Source organism: Brachionichthys hirsutus, chromosome 8 (genome assembly GCF_040956055.1).
Source record: "Brachionichthys hirsutus isolate HB-005 chromosome 8, CSIRO-AGI_Bhir_v1, whole genome shotgun sequence".
NCBI classification, from domain to species: Eukaryota; Metazoa; Chordata; class Actinopteri; order Lophiiformes; family Brachionichthyidae; genus Brachionichthys; species Brachionichthys hirsutus.
The window spans coordinates 14,045,175-14,056,618 of NC_090904.1; the positions used below are offsets into that span (position 1 = coordinate 14,045,175).

Below are 11,444 nucleotides of genomic sequence, written 5' to 3' on the forward strand. Positions count from 1 at the left end.
ATACCCAAAGATATAGATTTACATAAGGTGATATGTCAAAAATGTTTTCCTCATAATGTATTCTAAATAATAACACTGTGGAGATTAGATGGATGGTGGACTGAACAAATGCAAATGTTTTCTATGTTTACAAGCTCATTATGAGGCAGTCTTTATGAAAGGTGACTGAAAGGACCCCCCCGTCTTTCCACTGGAGCCACTCCCCTTGCGAACACGCGGCGTTCGGTTAATCACCTGTTAAACTAAAGTGACAACAAATGTGTCCTGTCAAGTCTCTGACTGACCTGTCTTTCCCTGTGCACATCAGATGCCCCGGCCTGCCAGGGTGGCATTGGCCGGCTGGGGCGGGGCTAGTAGGGGCGGTTGGCGTCCTTCGGCCTCTTCAGCTGCACCTTGAGTCTTTTCATGCCAATCTGGAAGCCGTTCATTGACTGAATGGCAGCTTGGGCACTGCCTGGGTTGTCGAAGCTCACAAACCCTGGAGGAAAGGCCCGAAGAGGAGGAATGTGGTTAGACGGCGAGGCCAGCGCAGCTTGAGGAAACAGCAGAATGGACTCTGAACATGAAGCAGTCTTTCGTTCTAGATGTGTTAATAATAATAAAGCTAATTATCCTTCCAGCTCGACATGAAACGAGGCTGATTTCGGGCTTTAATGTCACAGATACAATAAAAACTACAATGCAGCACTTTACGACTATTAAATCGCTTTACATACAGCTTGGCCAAACTTCCTCAGAGTATAACAGAACATCACAATATTACGTGCGGCTGGGATGTAAGCCGAACAACCTCCTGCTTCGGTTTTATTTTCTAAATTCCACTTGAGAGAAGCCACCGAATCCCAAATTACGGCTGCGGGAGCAATGCAACATTAATGCTGAGTTGTATTAATGAGCCAGGGCATCTTTCGAATAGGCTGCACCCGACAGACTCTCCATTAAACATTCCCAGGAATCCGGTTATAATTTGACACATAATTATATGTTTCCTTTTTTTTACTGTGCTGGCAGCAATCCTCTATCTTTGTGCACTCGAGCAACATGCTTTGCTTTTGCTTACAGTCAGTTAGAAAGCGAGGGAAAGGCTGAGAGTTTGTGTCATGTCACAAGCATTGGCGTTGTAACTGTGAAAATATGGCATTAAAACAGAGCTCGTATCTGTTGTCTTATATATGTGTATTTGTACACTGAAATATTTATCAAAATACGAAACCACTTAGAGATTCAAAAGAAAACAGCTTAAGTTCTTAAAAGAAAAATCCAGACACTCATTTCTCCTTTCTTTTTAGTAACAGACAACTGTAAAGAATGTTCATCCTTTTAAGGGAGGGGAGTTGAAAGGTTAGGAAAGGGATACTGACTGCAGTAAAGAAGGTGATTAGTAAAAAAAAAAAAGGAATAATCAGAATAAATAACCAATCATCTTTTGGTTTGGTCATTTTTACCCACCAAAGCATTTACTTTGGTTTGTCGCCCGATCCACAAACACTTTGGAGGAGATGACATTACCGAAAGGCAGGAACATCTGCATCAGCTCTCCATCCCCAAACTCCTGAGGGAGGTGGTAGATGAACAGGTTGCAACCCTCTGGTCCTGAAGGGGGACACACAGAGAGAGAAAGAGGGATGGGGGGTGGGGGTAAGGGACAAATGTCAGGGAAAGAGCGGTAAGGGGGGAGACAAAAGCATAAAAGGTCGGATGCAGCAGCAGACAACAGGAAAACAGGAAAACAGGACCGCAAAATAATATCTCGAGTCAAAAAATAACTAGAATGTCATATTTGCCTTTAATTTTTGGAACTATGCAAATAATTTGCCCTTAATGCCCTAGATTTAGCTGATTTCATGAGATTTGTGTGTTTGACCGACTTCTCGCTGATTAGCTCGATGCATGTTGCACTAATCAAACAGTTTTACCATTACACTCATCAATCATCTAAAATAGATTAAATTAATGTTGATCCATTGAATTATGCTACACTGAGAATTGATTCAAGTCATTTCTCTCTAGTTTCTCTATTGTCAGACGTTCTGCTTTTCTTTTAGTCGGGCTAAGGATGAAGCCGAGGCCAGTGACTCCACATCTGGAACGTGCTGATTTTATGATGTTCCATCACGTCCTCTGACAGCCTCGCCTGGAACGGGCAGCTCACACCACGAGTATTTCATTTTTCTGGAAGCTGCATTGAAGCCACCGCTAAACGCTTTAGCACCGAGCCCCGGGTGCAAATTTCCTTCCTTTCATGCAAATGTTGGAATGACAATAAAATTACTTGATTCCTTATTTTCCACAAGAGGGCAGTGAGGTCCCAAGCACGAGTGTCCCGAGCCCAGGGTTCATTAAGTTCATGAAAGATGGATGAGATGGCACAGGGAACGGCGGTCCAATTTGTTTCCCTACAGCCGGCAAATCTTATCCTGGCATTCAAAATATGCCTTTTAAAAATGTGACATTCTTATTTCATCTTCACTTTGTGTCCTCGGAATGTTTTGAAAGTATGTAATTAGTCCAGAGTGATGCTGAGTACCTCTGTGCTCATGTGAATATGATTGATCTGCTCTTTACTGATCGGCTAAAGCTGAAATCAAACTTGGGACGACTTCACATTGCTTGCATGTGTTTAAACAGCATCTCTTCCAGGATTAACTCACCGGACTAAAGACAGCCGTAATGTGAATGAATGTTCGCAGCCCCTTTGAATATTTAGGAGTGAATGCGGATGCAGTGTGTGTGTGTGTGTGATACCTTCTCGCTGCTGCTGAGGAATGATGGGTGGAGGGTGGGGGAAGGCTTGGCTGATCTGGCCGTAAGCAGCCGGGTAGGCTGCTGAGACACACACACGCACACGCACACGCACGCACACACACACACACACACACCGGATGAATCAGATAACAGTCGTGACAAGTGCGTGCACACACTCGGATACATACAAACACTATTATATATGCAGGGATACAACAAGCAATCGATCAGTTTACCGACAACGGAGTCTAATCTCGCACCCACACACACACCTATACACACACACCCACACCCACACCTATACACACACACACACCTACACACAAATGCACACACGCACACACACACACACACTAGACACAACAGTGAATAAATTGATGTTGTGAGACTGACTGAACACTTGATATTCAATGATCAATTTAAAATGAAGGGAATATTTTCCCTCTCTCTCTCTCTCTCTCTCTCTCTCTCTCTCACACACACACACACACACCTACACACACAGATGAGTGCTGATGTGAGTGACAGACAGACCTGCATACTGCTGGACTCCTGTGTAAGCCTGCTGGAGAGGATCAGCTGCAGTTGGACTCTGAGCTGCTCCACCAGAGACAGAAAAAAGGGCGAGGTGGGAGAAGGATGGATGGAAGTGTGTGTGTGTGTGTGTGTGTGGACAGACAGAGACGGAAGATCGTATATGGAAGAGACAGCACAGAGGAGGATGAGAGTAATATATGAAAGGTAAGAGGGAGGAGGAATGGAAGGACAGGTGATGAAGAGAATAACAGACGAGAGAGAAAAATTAGAAATGTTCCAGCCGAACAGCAACATGCCAACAATGTGTGAGGAAATACATTCTGAATCCCTCTTTTGTTGGATTATTCCCTCAGAAAAGCAAAAGCTTGAAGGACAAGCATTAAATCTAGCAAACAAAACTAGAAGAATAGCACGCAGCTGCACTGTCACCACAAGACAGGCAAGAAAAAGCCTCATAAATGTGAATTTATTACAAATAAAATGACTGAAGAAGAAACATTTAGTTTCCCGACAAGCGTCTGCAGTTATATGTGAGAGACAGAATAAGTACAGTGACAATGTCATAACTCTGGATGCAGCTTCACCTCACCTGTAAGTCCCCCCCCCCCCCTTTGTGAAGACTCTAAGGATGCACTACCCAAAACATCTTTAAAACTGAGACTAAGTTCAAAAATAAAGTATTCTAAAACTGAATTGACAAGTAAACAAAACACAAGAAGTTGTCACACAGATGACAACGATGTTTGCAGTTGTGTTATACAAAGAAACAAAGTTAGTTAGCTTTCATGAACCAAATGAAGATTCTTAAATAAATAAGTAAAATCTCAGGGATAAATCAAAAACATTATTTCTGTATCCTCTCATGTTGTTTGTGCACAGCTGTTATTGAGTTGGTTTAAAACTGAACTTATTATATTCATCATTAAGCTGAAAAGTATACAAAATCACCTTCGTAAAATATCAGTGTAAGGAAAACGACAGGGAAGACTACCTTCAGAGAGAGAAGAGAGGAAGCAGCCACCCTGAACCCCGAAACAGCTCCGCGGAGCCACTCCCAAGCCGTTCTTCTCAGAGTCCTCCCTAAAAACCACCTCCTGCAGCACTGAGGAGAGAAGAGAGCAAAAAAAAGACACATTTTTCTTCTCCCTCCTCACATTCAAAAACCAATGAGGTGCTGACCATTGGTGCAGCACATTAAAAGTCACTGCCGTCTGTCTGTGTGAACCGTAAGATAGATAGAGAGATAGAGAGATGGAAAGAAAGTTTCATGTTTAAGTTTCAAGACGTGTGGATTATATTTTAACATTTCTTGCGTGTCTAAAAATGACCGTGTGTGTCTCCAGGTTTGCAGCTGAATGGTCCAGACTTACCAGGGTAATGGTGTATACCGTTGGTGAAGACAGCCTCTGCAGGAGGCTGCCCATTTGCCTGTGGGGGTGGCATGCCGGTGAAGCCATTTACACTAATGGGGGAAGGGATACTGGCCACTGTGGGGGCGCTGATGCCTGGAGGAGTGCTTCCACCTGCAGCCACAGGGCAAGATGGACAAAGGCAGGGAGAATCAGTCAGCATTTCTCTATGACCAGCCGCCCCAGTAACTCCTGTAATGTCAGGGGGGGCCGGTCCAGTGGATCAGCGCCGCCACTAAATGTCAGAGCTGATTCCTTGTCCCGCAGCTCTTGCTGGGCTACAACATCTACTAGATGTGAATCTGAGACAAGAATATATTTTTGTAATATTCACATTCTCAGATTCTATTTTCTCGTAACAGCTAGCTGATGCTAATATTAGCTTGTCATTTAGAGAGGTAGCAGCGCACTGCGCCTCAAGAGAATATTGTCATGCTTACACGTGGATTGGGATTAGGCCTATCCCGAGTGATTTGCATACGCATGTTCAAGCGTCATCCTTTCACCGCCGTTACCTGACGTTGGGGTCAGCGGTGCTCCTGGGAGGCCATTGATGGTGGCCATGTGCTGCATCTGGGCAGCAGCAAAGGCTGCCATCGGACTGAGGTAGCCTCCCTGGCCTACGGACGCCATCAGCGCCGCCTGCTGCTGCACCTGCACGGGCGGAGGTGAGGCGAATATCAGAATGTGTTCTGAGAACATACAATATCTCTAATTAAGGGGGTTATGTTTTTGTCTGTTTGTTAGCAGGATTACGGAACAACTGCTGGATGGAGCTTGATGAAAAAAAATTGAAGATGGATTTTGGTCAAATTTAGATCCCATTAAATCTCGAGAGTGAACCGGATACCCGTCTGGATACCAAAACAAAATCTGGATTTTCCCATTTACTTATAATAAAAGCTTTTAAATAAAAAAAAAATCATATCTTGTAAAATATGCATTCAATTCACGCACCAAAAATCATAAAAGGGTCTGATCATGCAAAATGTTAAAATATTACATTTTAACATTGAAAACTCCATTTATGGATTAAAAAATCAGTTAAAAATACACATCAGCCCTGATTCACTTTTACTTTTCATGGATGGTGTATAAAGATAACAAGAACAATTTAGATCCAGATCAACATGTGGACGGTGTAAATCTAATTATGAGGGGACTGAGCTGCTTGGCGGAGGTCTGAGCTCTCTGTGCGCTTTTCTAGTATTTCTTTTTAATCTCTGCGCTTCATTGGATAAATAATTGAATTAAAATGAACGTTCTGTGGTGCGTCTTGCCTGAGCATAGGCTCCATAGGCTCCAAACTGCAGGGCCATGGGGTTGAAGATGCCCATCTGACCAGCCATCTGTTGCATGCGGCGGATGGTGCGCTCCTTATCCGTATCTGCGAACTTCACCACCAGACTGGACGAGGCGCCCTGCGCACCCACCCATCCACCCACACACATCCGCGCACCAGGAAGTATATGTGAGTTAGTACTAACAACTTACATTTACATGCACTCTCACACACACATCCTGTCCTGCCAAGGCGATTGCCTCACAGCTGTAGTTTTTCCCTCAAAATGCAGGCAGGGATCATATTTTTGGATCATTTTCCTTACTGTCATTAATGAAGTATAACTTATGGAATCGGCACACTCACACACGGCTGTGGTTTACTCACAGGCATCGTCTGGCTGCCGTGTAGTGCACTGATGGCTGCTTGCGCTTCAGCATGAGAGGAATATTTTACGAATGCACAGCCTAAAGATGGAGACAGAAGGGAGGAATCTAAGAAGAGCAAAAGTTCCTTTGGACACATCGCACAACATTCGCAGCAGGAAGAAGATAACAAGACACAAGTTTCACCCTCGGATAAGTTTCCCGCTCTGTGACAGGATCCGACATTTAGTAACCGAGCTGCCAAAAAGGGTTTGCATCAGTGTTTAACAACAGTAAATAAGCCTGCTAAACACGCCACTCTGACACCATTAACAACTTTGGGATTCTCTGGCGGGGCTTAAAAGGCAGGATGCTCGTGTCACTGACTATTGACAAGCCCCGTTGATGAATTTGGAAGATCAATTTCCCAGTAATTATTGAGCTAAAGTCCGCTTAGCCAAGTAAGCTGGCTGATGAGGCCTTGTTAATGGAGCTTCACGGAGGAATCAGAATGATCAAGCCCGCCGTAATCATCAGGCTTACTTATCATCGCGTGTCATTGATTGGCTGCTAAGTCCGCTGATGAACTTCACACTGTGAACTCGGGTAACAAGGACAATTTTCTGGCAGGACTTGAAGGCTGATGGTTAATGGGACGGCTGACTTGCTTTCTGTCTTTATCGAGCCGCGTGCGTCGATTCCTCAGGTAAATGGGGTTCATCCGTAAGATTCGCCGGTGTACTTCTCATATCCCTGCAGCAAAGCTCTCAAATGACATTCAGTGTTATAATTGGCAAACGCTACAGCGTTCCTGGGTAACCACTCCTCTGACGGTTGTAAAATAGCCCGTTTTGACATCGCTCAACGTAGAGTGTTGAAGGAGAACTTTGCAAAGTCATCAACTTTTGAAAGGCGCAAATGATTTCGGAGCAGCAGCCCGTGAAAAGGGTCTGCTAGCTCAAAGTCACAAACAGCTACAAACTCACCTTTGCTGTTTCCGTCGGGACCTCGAAGGATGGTGCATTCCTCGATGCCGCCGAAGGACTCGAACAGGCGCCGCACGTCATCTTCTGACTGTTGCTTATTGAGCATGCCGACAAAGAGTTTTCTGTCTTCTAAAAGGAAAGGGAAGAGGTCATCATCAGCGGGTCGGAAATGCACTTTGAAGGGTCAGGGTCGTTGAAGGTGCAGAATCGTCTCTACATCTTTAGATCTTGATCGGGTTTGGATGAAGCGATTGGCCCGAAGCTTTTACATTAACCATCGATTATTGACTTCGCCAAGTAGCTTATGTTTTTGCCGGTATTTATCTGTCCGCAAGCTAGCAAGATAAGATAACTAAAAACGTTACCAGGATCTTGATGAAATTCGGGAAATGTGTGGAATCTTACCAGGAACAGATGATTAAATGTTGGTAATGATCCAGAAGAGATCCTGGATTCTGGATCAATTTTCAGTAGCATTGAAGTCAATGGAGCTTCAAAATTCGTTCCTCGATATCTCGGTTGATTATTGACTGATGTTTATGGAATCCGACACAGACATGTAGGAGGGGGGCCTCTATCTCACCGCCGAATTTCATCCGGATTAGCCTTTTCATCTACTGTTCATTTAATATTAGAGATAGAGATTCCACATCGAAGCATGTCAACGGATTTGTTACCTCCGCCACTTCTAGCTCCGCCTCCTGTCTTTTCCTCAGTTCTGGCAACCTCTAACTAAATATTTATTTCTAATTTATTACTGATAAATATGCATCACCGACATGACGACTGTCTGCTGCACAATGATTAGGCAGCAATTATGAATGTCAAACCAATTAATGGGATACATTTGAATACAATGCAATTATCAAGTATAATTGATGTGAGTGTGCACGTTTGAATCTGCAAATGTGCAGTTGGATTGGAATTCAATCAGTGACACAAAATTACAAAAGTATTTATTCTAATTTAGGATCACATAGCATAGGAGTCAGCATTTTTTCACTTCTTCAATTTTGAACTCTAAGTAATAAAGTTAAAGCATTTGGTAAAAAAAACATTTCTGTGCAACAAATGCAACACAACCTAAACCGATGGAGCCAAGTCTTTCCACAAACTTTTACTCCACAAAAAAAAGAAAAGCAGCAGCTGAAGCTGATATGATCTACAACGCACGATATCATTCTACATTTATGGGTTTTAATAAAATATGGTGGGACTGAGGTCCAGTGTTACTTAGTCATTCAGCATGACAGCGTGATTTAAATGCTGAATCAGTATTCGAGGGGCAATTGTGAGGCAGACGGTGAAAGTGTGATAGTGCACAGCTGCAGCAGATGTGTTGGTGTGCACGGCCGTCAGATTTTATGTTACACAGAATCCCAGCTTTGTGGAAATGGATGTACATGTTGGAAAATTAATGAGCCTCAGTGCGATTGCCTCGGAATGTGCTCTGCAAAGTAACTTGTGTTTATGTGTGGTTTGGATGTGTGTTTGTGTGCGTGTGTGTGTGTGTGTGTGCACGCGCGTAGGGTCCGTTCCTCACCGCCTGTGCTTGACAGGGTGTCCTTGCCGAGTCAACAAGACTAATCTGCGTTCTGGCCTTGCACTGGGGGGGTTTACAAGACTGGAGCGCACACCAGGCGTGGAGGACACACACATATGCACACACAAATTTTGAAATGTTTGACAGCCCATCTTCTCTCTCTCTCTCTCTCACACACACACCCCTCATTGTTGGACAAAGCCTACAGATCTCCAGGGACAGTAACAATAAAAATAAATAAATAATAACAATAAAAATAACATCTTTCTTTGGGAAAGGAGCGTTAACACTCATGCGTGCACACACACTCGTATTCAGCCAGCGAGCAAATCAATATACACCAGTGTGAACGATGTAAAGCGCTCTCTCTCTCTCTCTCTCTCTCACACACACACACACCAGTAATCTCCCCCTGCTGTTATATTTAGCAGGCATCAGTATTACATCGTTCAAACGTATTGCCATTACATCATTTTGTGTCGCGCAACAGTACTAACTATTTTCATCAAAGCATTACAACTTTAACTTTAACATGGCGAGTACTCAAATACTTCACCCGAGTGCTTCAACTCTTAGCTGCTTTCTATTTACTGCTATAAATGACTTTTATTTCCTATTTAAACACATGAGATTGGCTTCTAAGTGTCACTGCCCTGTTAGAGGAGCACAGCGGCTCCACCTCTGTGGGCTTGTGGCCACCTTCTTATAATTGCAGACCAGCCAGGGCTCCTCATTACTTTTAAATTGAGAGTTCCATAAAACAGGGATCTTTTACTTTTGCTGCTTTAAATAAATTGCATGAATAATACTTCTGCTCTTTCATATTAGTAGGATTTTAAAAGGAGGACTTTACCTGTAGAGGCATATTTTACAGTATTATAATGGTACTTTTCCGTCTGCAAAAGATCTGAGCACTTCTTCCATTGCTGCGGTTGAAAATGTGACATCGTGACAGCACAATGTCGCTTGAGAAAAACACCCAAACGTGTAACGTTGGAAAACCAAATGTGTGGAGAATAGATGAGGAGATTAGATGTGGGAAGTTGAGACTCACGGAACTGGATGGACCCAAATAACAGACGGATATGGACGTCCTGCGTTGCCCTCACTTTTACTTCCTCACGCCGGGTGCTTCCCTCAGTTTCCTGCCGCTCCATCAATCATATTCACAGCGCCACCAAACTAAATAGGAGAGGATGTCACACAGACTCTCTTCCTTTCCTTAAAGCCCTTGTTATTTACTGGCAAACCACCTCTCTCTCGGTCCTTACGCTTCTGTCTGCCACCAGCCTCAACCTCCTTCTACACTCCATTTCCTCCTTTTTTCCCAATCGCTCTTTGCCTCTTTCTTGTGGCTGGAGAATTGCTCTGACATCACATTTATTAACAACAGCAATCTTTAAAAGACTCCAGCCAAAACTGGCAAAGCTGCGTCTTCCCTGGTGCAGTCCATCGATGTCAACAGCAGGTCACCGCAAGTCTAGACATAGAAAATTGCTTTAAGCTCTCCGAGCTGTCAATAGAGGACACTGCTCTCAAAATGTCAGAACCGGCATCACGCCTGTTTTCAGATCTCTCGACTGGCAAACTCCTGATGTTTGTCAAAAAATATTGTTGAAAAACTAGAAAAGCACTCGGAGAGCGCAGCCCTCCGCCAAGCAGCTCATTCCCCTCCTAATTGGATTCACACCGTCCAAATGGTGATCTGGATCATCATCAAAAGGTTCTAAATTGTTTTTGTTATCTATAAACACCAACCTTGAATAGTACAAGCGATTCGGGGTTAATGTGTATTTTGAACTGATTTTTTAATCCATAAATGGGGTTAAATGTAATATTTTTTCCTGGCATCATTCTGGATCCGATCCGGATGAAATACGGCGGCGAGATAGAGACCCCCACCCTACATGACTGTGTCAAATTCCATAGACATCAGTCAATAATCAACCGAGATATTGAGGGACACATTTTGAAGCTCCATTGACTGCAATGCTACCGAAAATTTCAAAGTGATCCAGAAACCAGAAGAGATCCTAGATTATGGATCACTTTTTCAGTCACCAAAGTTTAATCATCTGTTCCTGGTAACATTCCCAACATTTCATCACGATCCGTTCAGAACTTTTTGAGTTATGTTGCTAACAGAGCAGACAGACAAACAAACCAACGGCGGTGATTACATAATCTCTGTTTCGGCGACGGTAAAAAGAAGTGACCTGTGTTCCCCTCGAGCATAACATCGTGACACATGTTTCCATGTAAATACATGCGCGTGCATGCACCATGGCGCCAGGAAAGGAGCTGCATGGATACGTAATGCGTTGTGAATACTGGCGGGGCCGGCCGGGCCGTGCTGTCAGCCTGGCCTGAGCTACAGGCCTCCGTCTAATGGGACAGATAATGGTGAGGCTGATACACGTAGGCAGCATGTTTGTAGGGCTGGAACAACAGAGGGAAGGCTGAACGGGAGAGGGGGAGGAAAAGAAGCAATGAAGGACAAAAAGTACCTCCCCGACTCTCACTGTCTGCTGGCTTCACCTGGATTGGTCTGTTCATCTGTGACAGAGAGAAAGAGAA

General features: G+C 43.9%; 1 protein-coding gene across 2 annotated transcripts in view; it reads right to left on the reverse strand.

Annotated features, from left to right (window-relative positions):
• Window positions 1–350: 350 nt before the first annotated feature.
• Window positions 351–11,444, reverse strand: part of celf4 (CUGBP, Elav-like family member 4) — a 66,426-nt gene continuing 55,332 nt past the window's right edge. Inside the window, exons 3-13 of one of the 2 annotated variants that reach the window (XM_068742268.1) lie at window positions 11,375–11,423; window positions 7,325–7,453; window positions 6,361–6,440; window positions 5,972–6,112; window positions 5,207–5,345; window positions 4,653–4,805; window positions 4,274–4,384; window positions 3,280–3,342; window positions 2,746–2,823; window positions 1,450–1,593; window positions 351–478 (exon numbers count right to left, since the gene is read on the reverse strand). In XM_068742268.1, the coding sequence (XP_068598369.1) occupies window positions 351–478; window positions 1,450–1,593; window positions 2,746–2,823; window positions 3,280–3,342; window positions 4,274–4,384; window positions 4,653–4,805; window positions 5,207–5,345; window positions 5,972–6,112; window positions 6,361–6,440; window positions 7,325–7,453; window positions 11,375–11,423 (1,215 nt within the window). Of the gene's footprint in view, window positions 479–1,449; window positions 1,594–2,745; window positions 2,827–3,279; window positions 3,343–4,273; window positions 4,385–4,652; window positions 4,806–5,197; window positions 5,353–5,971; window positions 6,113–6,333; window positions 6,441–7,324; window positions 7,454–11,374; window positions 11,424–11,444 lie in introns of both variants that reach the window. The other variant, XM_068742269.1, reaches the window with a different exon arrangement.